General features: G+C 36.9%; 1 protein-coding gene across 12 annotated transcripts in view; it reads right to left on the reverse strand.

Annotated features, from left to right (window-relative positions):
- The window catches only part of tpm2 (tropomyosin 2 (beta)), a 58615-nt gene that overhangs the window by 24640 nt on the left and 12859 nt on the right, over window positions 1-21116 (reverse strand). For 3 of the 12 annotated variants that reach the window (XM_006627046.3, XM_015337531.2, XM_006627047.3), the window contains exon 1: window positions 6403-6860. The exons of 6 other annotated variants lie outside the window; for them this stretch is intronic. In XM_006627046.3, the coding sequence (XP_006627109.1) occupies window positions 6403-6534 (132 nt within the window). In that variant the 5' untranslated portion in view covers window positions 6535-6860. Of the gene's footprint in view, window positions 1-6402; window positions 6863-21116 lie in introns of those variants that run through there. 3 more of the 12 variants (XM_006627045.3, XM_015337508.2, XM_015337540.2) reach the window with 2 other exon arrangements.

A 21116-nucleotide genomic window follows, 5' to 3' on the forward strand; every position in this document is an offset into this window, starting at 1 on the left:
CAACAGACATATCAGGTCCACTCTCAATGTGTTGGCTAGTTCTGAAGCTTCCCAAATGAGACTGCACCCATTATAAATTGAGGGGGAGAGGCTAGCAAACAAGCCCATTCAAAATTCAATTGCTGACTAATCTGTATTTTGATTATAACTTGAGGTAGGGATTAGCACCATTTCAGGGTCAGAGCTATTATGCTGCTTTTGACAGCAGTAGTGTGAAAAACTGAACATGAATTCTATTCAAAATACTCTTGGACCCTGGACTAGACTGCCATACAGGGTTATTTAAAGTGTGCCTCACACCTGCTTTTTGTATTCCACATTTTGAAACCCTTGCTCATTTTAAACACCACAAATGTAGCTTATAAGGATCTGTCCTAAGTCACAATGTACACCATGTGTACTACTGGATGCTTACTTTCCAACTCTGAGATTAGTAGACATTCTAGAATTACACGAACATGGAGAACCCCAACCCAGCACAACAAAAATGAGCAGGGAGATATCGGAGCAAAACCTTTAGGGGCACTTCCCATGGTTTGCATTTCAAGATCCTAAAGAGACGTTCAAAAAGCAGAAAATTGCAAGATGGTTATAAAATTTATATTAAAATTACACCACAGGTGACAAAAAACTTTCACCTGCTGCTTCTCCTGAACTCCTACCCTGCATTTTACTCTTGACATTTAGTTTAAGGGATTTCCTGCACTGCTGAAGTGGAACATCTGTGTCAGCTACATCTCCAACGGCAGTTTCCTTCACCTCCATTGAAAGCCAGGAAATAATTAACCTAAACCTAAACACTGGCTGTGGGGGCAAAGAGCCAGGTTAAACTGCACTGGGAGAGAAAGCAGGAAGGTCACTAAATGTAAGAGGGATCAGGACAACCCCCCACCCCCTCAAGTATTTTAACATTGTGTTCTAAAACCATTAATACACAGCAGTCCAATGCTTTTATTTTGGAGATACAGCAATACAGTATTTAAAAAAGATCCCACATTCTTTTACCATATGGTGGTATTTGGGGCTTAAAATTATTCCTCCATTTCTACAGTCGGGTGTCTCTGACAATTGGAAGTACTGTTTCTAGAGACCTAAATTAAAAACAAAGGCATAGCACCAGTTAACAACCCCCAACAAAACTGCTTGCAAACTGCTTGCAAACAGAAAGTTAGAGCAATTTTAATGATAATAGGGGAACAAAACTGCATAGTAAGAAGTGAATAAACTGTGGTGCTGTAAGTCAGAGTACCACAGGGATCTATTTAAGGATCCACTGCTGCTCTTAGTTTAGAAGAATGATCTAGATTCTCGTATAATCAGAAAATGAGTGTTTGCAGATTATACCAAATAAGGACACAGCTAAAGTAACAATTGGCTTTCAAAAAGAAAATGAGCAAACTCCAGACAAATAATCAATATAGGCAAGTATCAGGTTTTACACATGGGTAGCAAAAGCTATATGAACAAAAAGGGAAATGCAGAGGTGAAAGTCTACTTGTAAATGTCATCATAAATAGTCCTTCATATCTACTAGACTACATGAGGATGTAATAATGGCAGAAGCATGTTTGTAGATAAAAGCATGGGGATGTTAAGCAAAACAGTATAGGCCTTATTTAGAAAAGGGTACAATTTGTCACCAGGTTATAGAAAAGACATAGCTGCTCCGAAGCAGAAGAGAAACAGGAGATACATTCCAGACAGGGATGTCAGACTGAAGAAACTCAACCTTTAAGTCTAGAAAAGACAAGTAGACCTGATAAAAAAAATATTCAAATGCATTGGCAAGGTCAATCCAATAGATTGTTTTAGAATGAACAGTGAAACTATATGGATGGGCATTTTAAAAAAATAGGAGCTACTTCTTTAGCCAAAAGGTTGTGTGCGCATATGGAAAAGGCCAGCAGCCATATCACCCTGCAACTCACAACTGGCAACCCACTGAAGCTAAGCAGGTGTGAGCCTGGTCAGTACCTGGATGGGAGACCTCCTGGGAAAAACTAAGGTTGCTGCTGGAAGAGGTGTTAGTGGGGCCAGCGGGGGGCGCTCACCCTGCGGTCCATGTGGGTCCTAATGCCCCAGTATAGTGACGGGGACACTATACTGTAAACAGGCGCCGTCCTTCGGATGAGACGTAAAACCGAGGTCCTGACTCTCTGTGGTCATTAAAAATCCCAGGGCGCTTCTCGAAAAGAGTAGGGGTGTAACCCCGGTGTCCTGGCCAAACTTCCAATTGGCCCTTACTAATCATGGCCTCCTAATAATCCCCCTCTATGAATTGGCTACATTACTCTGCTCTCCTCCCCACTGATAGCTGATGTGTGGTGAGCGTTCTGGCGCACTATGGCTGCCGTCGCATCATCCAGGTGGATGCTGCACATTGGTGGTGGTCGAGGGGAGTCCCCATTACCTGTAAAGCGCTTTGAGTGGAGTGTCCAGAAAAGCGCTATATAAGTGTAAGCAATTATTATTATTATTAAAAGGCTAGTCAGATGGAGCCGATACCCAGGCTTCTTTCAGGAAAGAGCTGCATGAAGGCATCTTTACCAACTACCAAGCAGGCTAGATTGGTTACAAATGAGAGTAGGCCCTTTGGCCCAACTTGCATTCTTAAAGATCTGCATAGTTCCATTTAAAAAAAATGTTTGACTTTGCACTTCACAACAACAAAAAGCAAGTGGATTTTAGTCATACTTTTTCTGGCATTCAGCTCCAATGCAACTTGCCCACTACAGCCTCTCCAGGTGGCAAAAATCCTAATGAGCTTTGAGCAAGATGCTAATCTTAGATTTCCCCCGCTTTGTAACTACCCCCCACCCCCAACACACTGCTGGAATTCCAGAAGACCAAGCAATAAAACTGGAGACTACATCACAAATCTTTGATGAAAGATGTTTTAACTAAGCACAAGACTGTGCAAAATTTTGTACTTTGGCATTTAATATATATATATACACACACAAGCTTTTTTCTTAGTTTTTATGAGCTTACCAAACCTGGGCAAAAAGCTAGATCTAGAAATTAGAATTACTGGTTAGGCATTAAACGTTTCAAACTTGTAGGAATGAATTAATTCTTCAAAATATAAGGCACAAAAACCCTGTGTTTTTAATAAGTGAAGAGTTTACATTTTCATTACAACAGGACATAAGCTATATCCACAAGGCCACACAGGATACAGAGGAATTAAATACCACACGGAAAAGTCAACACCTTGGATGGACACCAACTGTGCTAGGTATCTCCCAGTTCCTTTGAAAAGGCGCTGCCTTATAATTGCGTCTGACTTTTTGCTGTTAATACACATTAAGAGCAGAAATTCCAAACCCAAGATTCTTTCCAATATATTTTACTCTTAAACAAGTAGGGTATTCATGTAGAATATTACCGAGACGCGTTTTACTCTCAGGCTGTTTTCAAACTGAAGCCTCTATTCCATTTACATCAGCAAACCCAAAGTACCCTATAATACAATGCAACAGGATAAAAGTGAACTTAGAATACCTATGGTAAATTGTCATTTGTTTATTCTAGCATTTGTTGCAGTAACCTAGAAATACCCTAACGGAAAAAAGCCAACATTATTTACCCTGGTAACCTAAATCCACTTTCCTCCTTCCTCCAGATGTCCAAGAAGGAATCCTTAGCTGACTTAATGGATGTCAAGAAAAAAGCATGCCCAATTACCCTGTAGCCTGGAGGCATTTTCTCACTATTTCTAGATAACATTTCCTCCACAAACAGCCAACAACATACCATTATAAATGGCCATGCTGGTAGTAACTGAAAAATTCCTTAGGGAATATGACCAATGTGCTAAAGTTACTTTCCCTAAATATTTATTAACATTTCAATCACTTTTTTACAGTTATGTAGACCGCAAACCTCAAGACTGTTCAATCTATTTCAAAATTGAATTTGCACAACAGAACTGGCTAATTCAGAATTAGTTCACATTCAATAGTGTACACTTTTGAGATCTCAGAGTACAAATAAAAAAAGCAGTCTACCTCAACAGATGTATTTAAGAGACTGTAGTGTCACCCAAAATAAAACTCCATAAATACTGTTCAAGAGAAAAGGTCTGTGAAAGGACAGTCCTCATTCCAGCAACACCGCAAGCCTTTTCTAAGAGTAAGACAAAAATATGAACGTGATTACTCGAAAGATCTGCAACTTCATTTATTTGCATTTGTGTTTTGCTTTCTAAAGTTCGAAGTCCTAAAACATTCAAATTCGAATTTTAATACAGCAAATTAGTCATTGGGGACAAAAACAGTTCTACAAATGCACTATAACAAGCAAATGTCAAATTTGAAGGTGAAAAATTTGAAAAAATTAGCTTGCTTTGACTCAGCATATTAAACCTGAACACACACATGCTTAAAACATAGTATACATAAGTGATTTTCTATATTCCTTGAAAGTAATACATTATTCATACAGTAGGGTCTGGATACACAGTGAAAATGTCATACTATTATTTCCTCTTAATCCCCCAGCCTCAGAACTGTCCTATATAAGTAGTTTGCTCCATAAATCATTTGGAAGCGTGAAAGTTGGGTCGTGGATGTTAGTGAAGCCCCAAACAATCTACATCCTTAGAACCCTAAATTTTAAATATTACCAGAAACATTCACAAAATTGAGAGATCACTACCCCCCTTAACAGACCAAGGTAATGGTAACGAGTTAAACTTCCACACAGGATAATGGAGAGGGAATCGTGCTCTTTATCTTTCTGCCCAAGGACATTAACTGCAAAATGTCATGATGAATTATTGAAAATGCATCAGAATCAAGACAAAGGTTGTGATTAAGTGCCGTACTGTAAACCTGACTCGGTTATATACTGTAGTCACGAGACGGTACACATCACCATACAGAGCACTGTGGTAGAAATGCGCTGTAACAATTAACTAATGTTTCAATTAACGCAAACAGGACTAGTCCTCCAAACTCTAATCTTGCTTGACGGCTTCTATCCTTTTCCGAGATCGCATTCGCGATATTGCGTCTTCACAACACAAACGATTCAGTTTTCAGAAGCGTTGCTAAACAGGTAGATCACCTTGACCAACAGACGTCCCACCACGAAGACATTCTTATTAAAGCTACAGTACACACGCATCTCGCTTTTCACCGAGTGCCTTTGTTAAAAATGTATGGTTATTTCAAACTGATACGACTTGCCCAATATTTTGTCTTATTTGATGAGCAAGTATGCGTGTACGTTTTATGTTCTTTTGACCTGCTGTTGAGGGATTTTAAGATCTTCAAGGGCTTCATTTTGGGGAAAAAAAACTCTGTAGCTTTAAGAAACTTGTAATTCCAACTCTATTCTCAACCTGTTTTCTGCATTATCTCGTCCTTCACTCTTTAAAAATCATAAAAGTGAGAAAACCACGAACACAACAGTAAGAATGTATTGAGGATCAGACTTTAATACAACGAAAAATGTCCAGTAATGCACACGGTAAATACCGTAGCCCTTTATTCATTCATCCTGCCCGGCCAACACCCACCCTCCATTTTGAAGAAATCGATACAACTGACCAGATCCACAGACCATTTTTGTTAATTCTATACTGCAAGTAAAACAATACAATATTAAAAAAGTAATACTCTTAAAAAGACTCAATGTGCATTACCAATGTAAAAGCTTAAATGCGTCTGTTAAGCAAAGTGAACAAAGCGCACCTTGCAGTCTGAAGAATCGCATTCTAACTTTTAAGCCTTTAACCATTAACATTTTGAGCCAAAAGCATTTACTAAAAAGCCTCGTGGTGGTTACGGACATGCTATACACAAAACTGTTTCCATTAAATGAATTCAGTTTAGCTTAACTCAACAACACCTGTAAACAGTAGAAAAAAACGTACGCATTACGAGGAAAACGGTTTGGGGAATTACAGCCGTAGTATTAAACAATTACCGCAGTACTGCACCACCGTAGACAAGACAAAAAAATCCTTTACCAAGCTGGTGGGTTTTAACTGATATTCATAATAACCTAAAAACATCTCCCCATATACTGTGACTAAAATAATTTTTAGGTTATGTGCCTAAAAAAGTTAAGAAAGAGTGCCTCTGGAGAAATAATGGAAGTAAAGCTCGTTCTCTCAAGTGTCAAACCACCGATACATCATGAAACCCTTCAATTGTTGCATTGTAACAGACACGCGATTAGTGATGCGTATCTAACAAACTAACTGCAGTCGTGCAGGGGTTCTCTCTTTTCTAACGTTACACGCTAATTCCATGTACACCGCCTAAGGCCACGTCCATCAATGCGGTCTCATTCTCTCGATTATTTCAATTAATCGTTGCCGACAGTCGTTTGTGTGCTTGAGATATCCTGACCGGCGAGGGTGACTAATGTTTAAAACCGTAGAGCACTTACTCTCTCTCTGGCCTGTCTCTCCGCATCCACCTCTCTCTGCAATCGTTCTGCCCGTTCCTCGGCATCATCAGCCTGCTGCTGCAAGGTCTGGATTTTTCTTTTCACAGCTTCAATCGACGTAGCTCCGGCCATTATTTTTAAACTTTTAATTCCTCAACTTAAAAAAAAAAACTATTTTTCCAGCAAGAAGTGTATTACGTTGCGTTTTCTTTCCCCACACAGTCCTCGGGATCTGCGTCTATCCTTTGCGCATGAAGAACTCTACAATAACCTCCTCTTGACCGTCTCCAGTTCTGAGTTCACGCCTTGAAGGGAAAAAAAAACGACCTGCTCGCTCTCTCTAGTCAAACACAGCATGCCGGGAGGGGATGCAGAAATTGCTGCCTTTCAGCTAACCAGCGAGCATTCTGCTTTCCTACAACAGCTCGAAAGGGGACTGACTTGCAGAATCTAGGAATTTCTCGCCCCCTCCCCCCCCCTTTATCGTTTTAGTAATGATGTCACTCATCAGAGGCCTGTTAAGTTTTAAAGGCGCACTAACTGTTAAGTGACTAAAAGGACAAAAAAAGCATTCACGACTTAAGACAACATACAGTACTTCCAAACTGCGTTATTATTCTTAGTAATGTCAACTGCAGTAGCAGCATACTACCGGGGACACTTCCTCGCTCCTTCCAGAGCAATGTGCTCTTGCAAAAAAAAAAGAATTAATGCAGTATTTGATATTTAAACATTTTTCTAAGAATAATTCATATTCCAAATAAAAAATAAACAGACCACTGTGGATAATATGACTTTATACAGAGGAAAAAAAGGTAAAGCAAGGCTGCTTCTTAAATTTCTTCCCTGTATCTTCCTCAGTTAAAGTTATCTGTGTAACTTATACTGAAAGTCCTGGGCTATGCCCGGGTGAAAGCTATGGAGGGAAGTAAGAAGCAAAGCTCTCAGATAAAGCTCTGGTCTTGATGAGTAAAATAACATCCATCTATCCATCTGTATCCAATTTACCCTTAACGGGTTGCAGTGAGCCAGAGTCTAACCTAGCAGGCTGACAGAAGAATGCTAGCTCTTCACAGGGCACACTCACACATTGGTACAAACTGCTCTCAAATTAAGAGATGCTCATTAACCTGGACTGCATGTCTTTCGGCTGTGTGAAAGCCACGTACATACAAAGTGAACATGCAAACTCCACATACTGTATAGGGCACAGCAGACCAGAACTGAATTCTGGACCCAGACAGTGCTGTGAGGTGCCTGCGAACCACCACTGAACCACCACTCCACTGTGCTGTCTGTTACAATTCCATACATTCCCCAAGGATAAGCGTATTCGGGCACCTCTGTTTATTTCTTCTGTAATGAAAATGTTAGAGATTAACAAATGTAAGACATGAAATGACCTAGAAATAAGATGTGCAGTCTATCCTCTCTTTATCCCTAAGTCCGACATGGTGACTGTGAAAACAGGACTAGACCGTTTTTACTAATGACTTATACATTCACTCACAGTTGATAAGAGTAGAACAAAGTCTTTTGTAAATAAATTATAAGATACATTTTTAACCATTTGCTTGGTTAATTTTTTCCCTTATACTGTACAGTATGCAACATGATGGTCACCCTGTCAGGGGTGTAGCTGTGCTTTGCTCCCTATGGTTCAACATGATTTCTGATGTGAATGGATGGATACTGTATATGCCACATATAAACTCCTATTTCATAGAAAACCAAGTGATTCAAAAAAATGAAAGAAAGTTGATTCAGTGATAGAAGAAGGAATAAAACACATCTTTGAGTACAAGAAAATGAGCAAATTCAACAAAGAGTAAATCTGATTGAACAGATGGATTTTATTGCAAGAAAGTGTTAAATTCCTGACACTCCTGTATTCTTTCAGATATACAAACCAGCCAGTAGAGGACTGATTGTCTCTAGCTAAAGTATTGTACAATGTCTCATTTACAGGATTGAGAGTCTATACTTCAAAAATTCAACTATGGGCGTTTAGTTAATGAATAGAAATAGATGTTAAAATGATAGTTCTCTATTCTTTAGCAACACACTATGTGCTTTGTCTTGTAAATTTTTTCCTTGCTGCTATCTGATAACTAAAGACAAACATTTATTCGCCTATACACCCAGCAGAACTGATATTCTGCTAGCAGTCTGTACAATGTACAGCCAATAGAGTTGTCAGAACATCACTAATTGTGGCATTGCAGTTATTCATAGGATTCAAATACAAGTTGTATTTGTTTCTAAACCATTTTTGAAGTTCAAAGGTGACTTTGGACAGCTACATACTGTAACCTTACAAATATTAAGGAAACAAAACGCACAAAACTGCATAATACAAAGAATCTACAAATGTTATGCTATAGCAGAACATTTAAATGCTGAATACTGATAAAAGCATTACATAAAAAACATTTATATTTAATACATACAGTTGTTATGAATCCATACATAGACCAATAAATAAACCTTCTACTAAGCACCTAGTTTTCTTTTTGCATCTGTTACTCAAGATTGAACATTTATTTATTAAATTGTAGTGCAAAAGCTGCTGATTCATATGAATTTCTCTTCTGCTCCAGAAAGCATGATTTGTTCAGTAGTTTTTACACATTGCCAATGTATTCATATCTGTGGCACTGCAGAAAACATAGTTAAAATTAAAAACATGGTCACAAATCATGCTGAGGAACAGGCTTTGAGAAAACTGCTGACTGCTGTGTTTATTTTTAGTTTTATACTCTAGCTGAGGAGAATGTAAGTGCTCAAAATAATCAATGGTTAGTCCACTCACCTGGTTGCCTTATTTAGTATCTGAGGAACTAAATCTGAATAACAAAATAATGGAAGAATAGAAATGGAAACTATTGTGTGTTGCATGTTTTTGTATTGTATTTTGTATTGTAGAGTGCCTGTTGATGAGGGGATGTAAAAAGAGAACTATTCCATTGCCGCTATCAGAGGGAGTTACCATTGCAGGCAGTACATGGGTAGGTGTGTGTAGTATAGTATCTACTGTGTGGCTGCTTGGAAGTGTGATCTCCTGTGGAGTCAGACAGTATGTGAATGAAAAGCCCTCAAACTGGAAACATCATGGTCTGCAGTGTGAAATAGTGGTTAGGGCCCTATACCTGTGACTGGAAGGCTGTGGGTTTGGTTTGAATCTTTGGTGATACACTACTGCTGTACTCTTGAGCAAGGTATAACACAGCTAAATACACAGCTATATAAATATTTGGATACAAAAATAATTTGCTTTGGTTAAAAGCATTAATCTAATAAATATCAACGTAGAATTCAGAGCTACTAAATGTGCTTGTAGGCAAAAATTTTAAAAGACTGCTGTTTTGTTGTTCCTTTGTACTGTAACTCATGGGATCCTGTCTGACTGTTTTTGTTTCGCTCTAAACATTTGGAGAGTTTTACACTCTCCACATCAGTACCTTTTATCAGTCTGAGACCCCATGAAAAGTCCTGTATTTTTATGTTCAAGAAAAGCTAGTTCCTTAAAACCAAAGGTGTTTTCTTTCATTCTTGTGGAAGCTAAGAGGGATATCTGTATAATTTGTCAACCAATTAGAGTTGTGTCCCTGTTTTTAAATGATGCAAATACGTCCACGAGTAGAATCTTTATCATTTACGGATTTCTCTACATGACATAACAACCTGATCATATATCACCAACTAAATGCCTGTTAAGCTTTATTATTGCTTATGCTTTATGAAAATCAAATCACAGTGGTTTATATTGCATGTTTTCAGACTGAGGAAGGACACTTAGGAGCACCAAGAGACAACCCACAGAGACTATGGCACAAAATGCACCCCAGAACATAATCAAATCCAGGACCAAAAGCTTTGATGTACTAATTCAAAACACCACACCACTGTACCACTCAGACCAAAGCAGTTATTTTGCAAACAGTGTAGCAATTGTCCATCACACAACAGTAAAGAAGTGAAAGGCAAGTTGAAGGTTTCTGTAGCAGTTGTCACCCTGTTTGGAAAGAACATACATACAATTCATATAATACATGGGTTGAAAAGGAAATGGCTCATTTCACTTTACAGTTAGCAACATATAGTTTAGAATAAGGCTTTTAAATTGTTTTGGAAGGAAAATGTAATCTGTTGACATCATAGTGTTTACTATATGTAGTTCAAGTACTGTAGGTAGCTGCGTCAGCATGCATAGGTTGCAAAGGAACAAGTAAAGATTTATTCCATGCTGTAAAGAGAAGAAAAGAAAAACAACTTTTTGGCTGTGGAGCTTTCTTTGGGTGTGACAATTGTTCCATGACTATATGTACTGTATACGTGAAAAAACAATTTTCTACCATGTTTTCTGATTAAGCCTATAGTGATTTTCAACAAGAGATTGACAATAGTTAGAAATTTCAATTCATTGTATGCTGTGAGAGTCAGTAAATTCAGAAAAACGTAATGAAGGAACACAATTATCTGAAGCTGTATCTTCAGCTACTGTAAAGGGAAACAGGCAACTTTAACTGTCAACAGTTAAACAGTGTACCAACTTGAATGCATGTTGTTAACATACATATGAAAATGTAATGTTTATTCATGTTTTCATGCATTTTTATGTTAACTATTTCTCACAAGAGAGCTCTTTTGCAAACCCTTAACAGGAATCCTCATCAAAATAAAGACTTTACTTTTTCAGTGATCTTAATGGTTCAAAATAAAAACATAATCTTGTTTCAGTCTACTAGATCACATGATTTGTCACTCTGCAACAAGTAAATATACTGTTTATACAGTATATAAAATATATCAAGAACTACAGTATGAGACTATACAGTAAATTGTGTTCCATTGAATCAATGACCTGGGAAGAGATTTATGTAAGAACTATCTGTAAGAATTATTTGTATATAGCTGTTTTTGTCAACATACAGTGTTCCTAACATATATCATCATATGATATGAAGCATAACTAATAATTAAACTGGTAACAATAATGCATTAGTTTAAAAAAATAAAGCATGTATTAGGTAACACTTAAACAATGAATTATTTTCTATGAGCTGCTGTCTTGCCAACAACAGTCTTTTAGAGGGACTTTAAACTGATTGGCTGAGCTCAGTTTCACATGTCTGTTCTTCTGTGGAGGTCAAACTTGGTTTCCTCTTCTGAAACAGGATCCATAGCAGCAGGTCAATGTCCAAAATAAACATTAGCAAAAAAGAAAATAAGGGATGTTGCAGATACAATGTTAAATCAAGTAAAGAAACAGAATGGCTGAAAACATTTTAAATCTACACTCTCTGGCAAATTACACTGTAAGCTGGTACTAGTTACGTCAAGAATGACATTGACTTCAAATGATTTGCTTTACAGTTTATATTTTCCTAAGCAACAGGTTAGAACACATTTTACATGGAACACAAATATCCATGCCTATGAGGAAAAGAGACCATGTTTTTGTTATTCTAAGTAACTTGTCATATCTAAGAGAGCCACTGTAGATTTCTCAGTTGACAAGCTCTTCTATAAACACATTGCTGTCATTTGCTGAATCAACAATTACAGAGGTATTATTTCTCTTGAAGTAGGAATGGTGTGTTGCCATATGAACATTGTAAGTTAGTAGTACTGTCTTAACAAAGGTTGTTTGACAATGTTTAGCACTTCCAATATTTGCTGAAAATAATTATTCCACTATATAAACAGGGGGTATCCAAACTGTATAAACTGAATAAAATCTAAAAGTTAAATCATCCTCTACAGCACAACAATAATATTTTAAAGAGCTGAGTGGCTTTAAATACCTGGTTGTATTTAATTACTGAGAAGTTTATGATTTTTTTTTCTTAACAGAATATTACCCACTGTATTGTACATCAAGTGTAAGAAGTCATAAGTGAGAGAGAGAGAGAGACAACATCAGCTCAGTGCATACCTGTATGGAAATACAGTATCTTATACTGACAGGCAAGTGAAGAAGTGAACGTTTTTAGTCTTGAACTGAGCAGATCACATGGGGATTGGGGATCCACCCTATGGACTTTGTGGACAGGAGAACAGGAGAAATATGAACCTGTGTCAATACATTAAGAGTTGTTATCACTATACTGGGGCATTGGGACCCACATGGACCGCAGGGTGAGCACCCCCTGCTGGCCTCACTAACACCTCTTCCAGCAGCAAACTTAGTTTTTCCCAAGGGGTCTCCCATCCAGGTACTGACCAGGTTCACACCTGCTTAGCTTTAGTGGGTTTTCAATTGTAAGTTGCTGGGTGACATGGCTGCTGGCGATTATTATAATAAATATTATTCTATAAAGAAGACAGCAAGTTTAAGACAATGTTGGGATACACAATGTTATTAGTCGAACCATTTGCACTGGCCTGCAGTTACATTTAGATCTGTTCCCAGATATTACTTTAGGTATATTGTTCACATTTTATGACAACATGCACATTATGCGACTTCTACAGCATGGTGAACACAAGGTATATGTACATAACTCTACATCCCATTGTTCATTTTGTCCACTCACATCATTAGTATTTTTGTGCAGATTCTAAATTACAATGAGGAAGATATTAGTGGTCAACTCTGACCCTCTATATTGTCATAGATAGCATTTTAGATCTATATTACTGTATATATTAATGTATTTATAGTGAGATTTTGTAATTTAATATATAAATTAATATGTATCTAATGGCTAATGAAGCATGGAGAGCAGAAAACACTTTCATGAGTATAAAACTACATCTGTGCAGTTGTTTAAGGGTTATATGACATCACCAATTATTTATCAGCCTGACTATGACACACAACAATCCCTGAAGCAATAACTGACATAGAATTTAGCTGAATAAATAGAACTGTTGTCACTGAAAATAATACATTTAAATTAAACACCTAAGAAAAGAAGGATAAAGCTTAAAACAATTACTAAATCCTTAGGGCATATGTGAGTATTTACACATCTGTTCAACCTCTGTCAACAAGTTCACTGATCCTTGAACAGCTTTTCATCTTCACAGTAAGTAAAAAAATAACTTAAAAAATTCTCATGAGATAATCTAGAAAAGAAAGCAAAAAAACAAATAATTTTTGCACTTAATTCTGTTGGACTAAAGGGTATAGTTTAATTTAATAATTTCCCCTTCATCAGCATGACCACAGTGGAAAGAAAAGTTAATACAGATTTAAATTTGTTTATATCATTTTAAAAACTGTGGACTGGACTGTTCATATTCCAGGACACTGTCTTTTTGAGTCTGGTGAGTCGCTTGGTTAGTCTACAATTGTTGAAAACCCGACAGCTTCTGAAAAACATACTGTACAGTAACAGAATTGTTAGCCATTACTTTTGAAATTAAACAGTACGCCTCAACAATAATGCCATTACTGAGTTTTGTAGCTCATAATTCATTAGTATTAACATCTAGGACTATTTACTGCAAGTGTGCATTCTGTTAGAGCAGTACCCTAGTCTTGCTTGATGACTAATTACAATCTTTTGGGTAAAATGGCTGACAGTTGAAATGAAAGACAACAACAGCACAGTCAAGTGAAATTACACTAGACTTTACCTTCAGTCAAGCAGGTTGAAACCAGTTTGTATATGTTGCATTTTATGAGGCTACCAAAAATCTTTTTTAGATTGTAATATTTGTGTTTGTTGTTATTACAGTTTGTTATTAAAGTATAAAATACTGTAGTGCTTATCACTATCAAACCAGAGCACATGCAGCTCTGGGACTGGGAGTAGCAGAGTTACCAATGTTTTTTTGCTCTTCTTTGCTGTTTGTTTTATTAAATCTAATCTCAGTTACACCCCTGAGCGATAATACAAACTAGGCAGCATCTAAGGAAGACAACAGATACAAAGAAAATATATTTTTTATCCAAGCCAGGGCACAGAATGATATATTATCTCCAATATTTAATTATAGTTTTAAAAAATCACAAATTAATCCACATTTTGAGACCAAAAACAAATAAGTGAGCAAACACTTTTTTTTGTGGCAGCTAACTAATTGATTGTGAATAATATAAGGGAAGAGTAGGTCCCTGATTTAAAGGTAATTATTTACATTGTTAGCTTTAATTTAAACATGTTTATATGCCTTTTGTTTGTCAAGCCTGACAATGGGAGAGGAAAGAATATAAAAGTGATCACCACTGAGGGTTTCCAAGTTTTCTAAGACAATTTTTAAATATGTGTAAAATTTCATACCTTTATGTATACTTATTTTTCCAATTTCCAGTTATATTTTTTCAAATTAAAAGCTTTCCTATTGAAACGTTAAGATTTACAGCTGTCCAGTTAAAATTTAGCTTTGTGGTTAAAATGGTTTGGGTGTCTCAGAAAGAGCTTAAGTGCAGAATAATTACAGAGCAAAGACTGAACACCAACTTTTGAAAACAGAACCATAAAAACACTCTTATTCAGCACATGCTGATTTCGAAATTTTGTAGGAAAGAGGTTTTTGTTATGTTGAGTTCTCTCATTACTTACTTAGTAAGCCTGTTATTTGCTTAATTGGGACAATTACACATTAACCTAATGGCTGAGTACTGAAAACTGCTTCAACAACATAAAGCTGGGCAAACATTAAGAACTATAAGCGATTAGCATTACTGCCTACCAGTGCTGGGACCCTGGATTCAGTTCTATCTGTGTGTGTCTATATTTGTGTCTGCGATGGACTGGCATCCAGGATATATCCTGCTTTGTGCCCATTGCTTGCCGGGATAGGCTCCAGCTCCCCATTGACCCTGAATTGAATGAAATGGTTAGAAAATCCATGAATGGATTTGTAGCTATAGTTCTAGGGAAGCAGTGGGTCACAGTCGTCTTTGTTGGCTGCTTTGTACCTGCCAAACTCAGCTGCAGAGAAATACAAATAGATAGTTGTCATATTGAAAGAAATGTACTTGCTGCCCTCTGGTTTGGAAAGAGCTTATGAAGGCTCCCATGAATTGCAGAAAATGATCCCTTGTAACAATGATTCAGTTTGTTTATTGGGCATGAATTGGGCTTAGTGAGGACAGGAGGTAAACAAGATGGCTTAAAAGCATTTTACCTGACTGGCAAAGATAAAAAAGCGTTCTTAAAACGAAATTCTGTATTTGTCTTATTTTTCCAGGGGGGAGAGGAAAACTCCGATTGAGCAGCAATGTGAAAAGAATGAGAAGTGTGACTGTGCTCTAAAGAAACAGAAACATTCTTTACATTCATTTCTTTTTTTTTGGTTAAATAATGGTAATTCTTTTTTGTGTTTTGCTATGTTTCCTGTTATTGTCTAGGGGTAGTATTTCAGAACATTATTAGCTAGATAATTATTACCCAGGTAAATCTAAAGCAGCCTGGGATTAGAGATGGCTAGAATCTGTGATATCATTACACAGCACTTTTCAATGACAAAGAAAGGCATTTTCAGTGACTGTTCAAGACTGTGCAACTTCTTATGCACTGCGCCCATCTAGGGAGGGGAGAATTATAAAGGGTGAATTCAAGGACATGTTGGAGGGGGGATGCGCTGACATCATCCCAGCTGCTGAAAGCAGGGTAGGGGAAGGCAGTATCAAGGCGTGAGACACCATTTATAGGCCTCTTCCAGACAGAGGAAAGATAAAATGGTCTATAAACCCTGAAGTGACTTTGCTGACCGATTTATTTCAATGTTTTTGTGTGTGTGTGTTATTTTTTGGGGGTGGGGTTGTTTCTGAACAAATAATCTACCTCTAGTACCTTTTTGATACGCTTAAATTTCAAAGACAGACAATGCTTAAAACAAAATTAGCTGTCTCAAACTGGACCGTACAGGAAAAAAACTGAAATGCCAGTTTCCCACTGAGGGCTATTCCACCTAACCAGGCAGAGCAGTATTAGCTACCATGTGTTATGGATACCCTGTACAGACATTACCTTGTTTTTTATGTTTAAGAATGACTATGATGTGCATATTAACAAAGGCTTTTTCTGATCCCAATTTTAGGGAAATGAGATATGAAAAAAGGCTCTTAATTTACAAAAAGACCAGATGTATTAATAATTCAGTAAAATCAGTCCTGTTTTTGAACCTGCTATGGAAAACAGTGTGCCCTTTTGCACATTGCATCTCTGAATTGACAGAATGAAGAAATGACATCATGTTTTGTTGAATACAAAAGAAGAAGTGAAAATCAATTTGCTTTTCTAAACTCTCTAGATTTCCCTTCGGATAAAGAATGGATGGATTTTTAAAATTCAGTTTGTGGTATTGCACTGGAGACTCTAAGGAAAACAGACGTGAAATTGCAACAGATGTGACAGGCTTAATACAGTAAACAAACAAATCACAGCAATCCCATGATTATGTCATCTGTTTTTTTCAGTTGGCTCTCAAAAGAACCGTTGCAGTGTGCCAGTATTCTGTGGCGCAGTGTGGGTAATCCACTGAATCAATATTCAAGAGTTTTACAAGCATTCCATTGCTTTGTTGAAGAATCCAATTTTATATGGTATTATAACATCATGTAATAATGTCAGGCCTTTGAGATTTTGGTTGGTTGAATACAATCTTAAAATACTCAATAATTAAGTTAATAAAATAATGAATAAAGTTAAAAACAAGTAAATGGCTGACACTCTATGAGGTTTTCTATGTCATGGTAAACAGTATAGTATGGAAAATACAGTATATACTTAAGAGCACAGTCTATTTAAAACTTTTTAAACTATTCTGCAATAATGTCAGTTGTAAATAAAAAATATTATATTTTCAAATGTTATATCCAGTTACCACTTGTTTTGGTTTATGTACAGTACATACAGTACTGTAGATCTTTAAAACAAGGTTGCCCTAATCTAGGCCTCTTGAGTGGATAAAGACTCCCATTCACTTTCGCAAACTTTTCAGATGCTTCTGTACATAAACCTACAATTCTTACATTTTTTAAATATACTGTATGAAGTACTGTGAAGTACAATTAAACAGGAACTATTTCCAGTATAGTTATCAATCTACAGTATACTATACACAGCACACTTATTATACTGTAACTCCCAGAACACATTAATGTGAAAAAAGCAGAATGTTTTTCATGGGGATGTTTTTTTTTAATCTAAGGTGTTTGAAATGTAATTAATTGTTTCATGAGCTGAATTATAGCTGCTTAGGTCTAAAAACAAGAATGAGTTGGCTGAAGTGTCTTTTTCTCTACCACATAAATGATAAATAGCATTTCACTTAGCTCATTCTTTTTATTAATCTCCTTTCCACTGAGCTCCTACCCTCAAAAAGTAGTAAAAATATGCAAACTAACATAGTTATCAAACTAACTGGAGTGATACCAAAAAGCACAATAAGCAAAACTACTAGATACCATGAGATGAAAGAAGCCATTTTTCCTAATATGGAAGCATTTTCAATACTATTAAAGTTACTAAGCATACCACATTTAAGCTGCTGGCAAATACTCAATAACATATCTAATACTCCAGTGCTCGAAATGTCCCCCTAAATGCAGAACAGAAAGCTTTTTACAACATCTATTTTAAAAAGTAAAAAAAAAACAGTGAAAACGGTGTACAGTTCTATGTAAATGTGAACTCCACCTCAATCCTCCACCTAAATTTTTTGGTTATAACCTCTCCAAAATGTAACATAGAATGACCAAACAGCATGCATGAATGCAAGGTGCAGTGCCCTGCAGATACTGTATATTCATATTCCTGATGAAACAGAAACAAATAACATCACGTACAGTAACAGAAAGATTAATGTATTGGATAATGCGTCTTGCATAAAATCATCAACAAATTATACTGGAATCTAAGCAGTGTTGCAGAGTCATTTTTGTCAGAAATAATTAAATGAAGTTTAACACGGCAATCACATTTCTTTGCAGTCTTGTACTGTATTTTCTAAATTCTCAACTGGCAGGAACTAATGTACACTGAAAAGTTTCGCTCTTGGTTCTGAAGAATCTTTGCTTCCATTTTTAAATTTCCTTACAAAGTATAAACCAATTGGTTGAACTGAGATCATGAAGTTAAATGACCAGTTGAGACTGTTTATTTTGTGTGCAGTTAAACAATTTTAGCTTTTTTTGAAAGTTTACTTAGGATCACTGTCATATAGGAATGTCTATTTCAGGCCATTCCCAAATGCATGGCAGAGGGAATCAGGTGTTTGGCCAAAAATGTCCTCTATTTTAATTCAGGACCCACAAATGTAAAACAACCACAAACCAGTCCCCCACTATATTTAACAGTGGGTTCAAGTGTTTACTCAATTGGAGAATCACTTTTTATGCCAAACACTTTTGAGAATGGCAACAAAGTTCAATTTTAAATGTATTTGACCATAAGACAAGATTTCAGTCTGTGAACCAGCATAATGTAACTCAACAGTTTATGTAACTCAACAGATATCATTGAAGACAACAACTGTCTTCAATTATATCTTTTTTGTTTTTTGTTAAAAATTGTTAAAATAATTTGTCAAAAATTGCAATTAACTGTCCTCTTAATCAATATGTCTAACACCTCTTGAGTTTAATTAAATGAAAACTTGCACTCTGTGTGAAAGAACTGTGAGATTAAAACTAATGAGATGTTTTACAACAGACTAATATTGAACCAGTCTACTTCCTTATATACAGTACAGTACCTAGAAAGTGCCATCAATAAATTATTGACAGCCTCCCTTACAGGAAGGAACGCAAAGCCTTTTTTTCCGTCTCACATTGTGCTGAGAGACAGCAGTTCACAGTTCACTCAGGAGGGAGCAGTGCAGGCTGGGTGTGGCCACCAGTCAGGCTTTTGTCATGAAGGAGTGTCACAAAGAAAAAACAGCAGTGGAGTTTTAGATATTCCACTTTGCGAAAGAATAAATGTTCAGTTCAGAAATCCTGAATATTCCAGTTCAAGTAAATACAAGTTAGCATGTATTTTCAGAGGACAAACACAAAGCAATAGCAAACTTTAAAAGCATGCTTAAGTAATGCAGTTTTTTATGTTGTTGTGGTAAAGTCATTAACCAAACTAAACAATTAAAACAAAAGGATGAGAAAAAGACTTGACATGTAGTGATTAGTGATGATAGGGTGTACTAAGCCTCTTGCATTGTGAATTCGTCCAGGACTTCCAAAGAGACTTCCAGAGTTTTAAAATTACAGGGCACTTTTAAGACAGGTTTATGTCCGCAAACAAACTCAATACCACTGCAATACACTTGAAGAACATAAAGCATTCAGGGCAACAGCGACCTCTAAGGAGTATTTTATGTATGGATGTGTTTTCTATTATATCAATTATATTGGACTACATAACATTCCTGTTGAGTTCTGGCTAGGTGACATTACAACTTGTGCTGTTGAAAAGAGCAGAAAAGAAGGTACATGTTGTCCATGTTTTGCATAAACAAAACAATAATCAGGTAATACATTTGTTATAACTGTATATTAAATCAGTCAGCAGTCTTTAACATTTTTTAACTGTAACCTTTAGCTGTACATTATTTTGCTGCTTTGAGAACTAAAATAATTAATATGCCATTGTTATGTTTTGTCTTTGTTATATTTCATTAATACAGTGCCTTGCGAAAGTATTCGGCCCCCTTGAATTTTTCAACCTTTTGCCACATTTCAGGCTTCAAACATAAAGATATAAATTTTTTATTTTATGTGAAGAATCACCAACAAGTGGGACACAATTGTGAAGTGGAACGAAATCTATTGGATTTTTGAAACTTTTTTAACTAATAAAAAAATGAAAAGTGGGGCGTGCAAAATTATTCGGCCCCTTTACTTTCAGTGCAGCAAACTCGCTCCAGAAGTTCAGCGAGGATCTCTGAATGATCCAATGTTGTCCTAAATGACTGATGGTGATAAATAGAATCCACCTGTGTGTAATCAAGTCTCTGTATAAATGCACCTGCTCTGTGATAGTCTCAAGGTTCTGTTGAAAGCGCAGAGAGCATCATGAAGACCAAGGAACACACCAGGCAGGTCCGTAATACTGTTGTGGAGAAGTTTAAAGCCGGATTTGGATACAAAAAGATTTCCCAAGCTTCAAACATCCCAAGGAGCACTGTGCAAGCGATCATCTTGAAATGGAAGGAGTATCAGACCACTGCAAATCTACCAAGACCTGGCCGTCCCTCTAAACTTTCAGCTCAGACAAGGAGAAGACTGATCAGAGATGCAGCCAAGAGGCCCATGATCACTCTGGATGAACTGCAGAGAACTACAGCTGAGGTGGGAGAGTCTGTCCATAGGACAACAATCAGTCTTACACTGCACAAATCTGGCCTTTATGGAAGAGTGGCAAGAAGAAAGCCATTTCTCAAAGATATCCATAAAAAGTCTCGTCTAAAGTTTGCCACAAGCCACCTGGGAGACACCCCAAACATGTGGAAGAAGGTGCTCTGGTCAGATGAAACCAAAATCGAACTTTTTGGCCACAATGCAAAACGATATGTTTGGCGTAAAAGCAACACAGCTCATCACCCTCAACACACCATCCCCACTGTCAAACATGGTGGTGGCAGCATCATGGTTTGGGCCTGCTTTTCTTCAGCAGGGACAGGGAAGATGGTTAAAATTGAGGGGAAGATGGATGCAGCCAAATACAGGACCATTCTGGATGAAAACCTGTTGGAGTCTGCAAAAGACCTGAAACTGGGACGGAGATTTATCTTCCAACAAGACAATGATCCCAAACATA

Source organism: Lepisosteus oculatus, chromosome 3, assembly GCF_040954835.1.
Source record: "Lepisosteus oculatus isolate fLepOcu1 chromosome 3, fLepOcu1.hap2, whole genome shotgun sequence".
Lineage (NCBI taxonomy): Eukaryota > Metazoa > Chordata > Actinopteri > Semionotiformes > Lepisosteidae > Lepisosteus > Lepisosteus oculatus.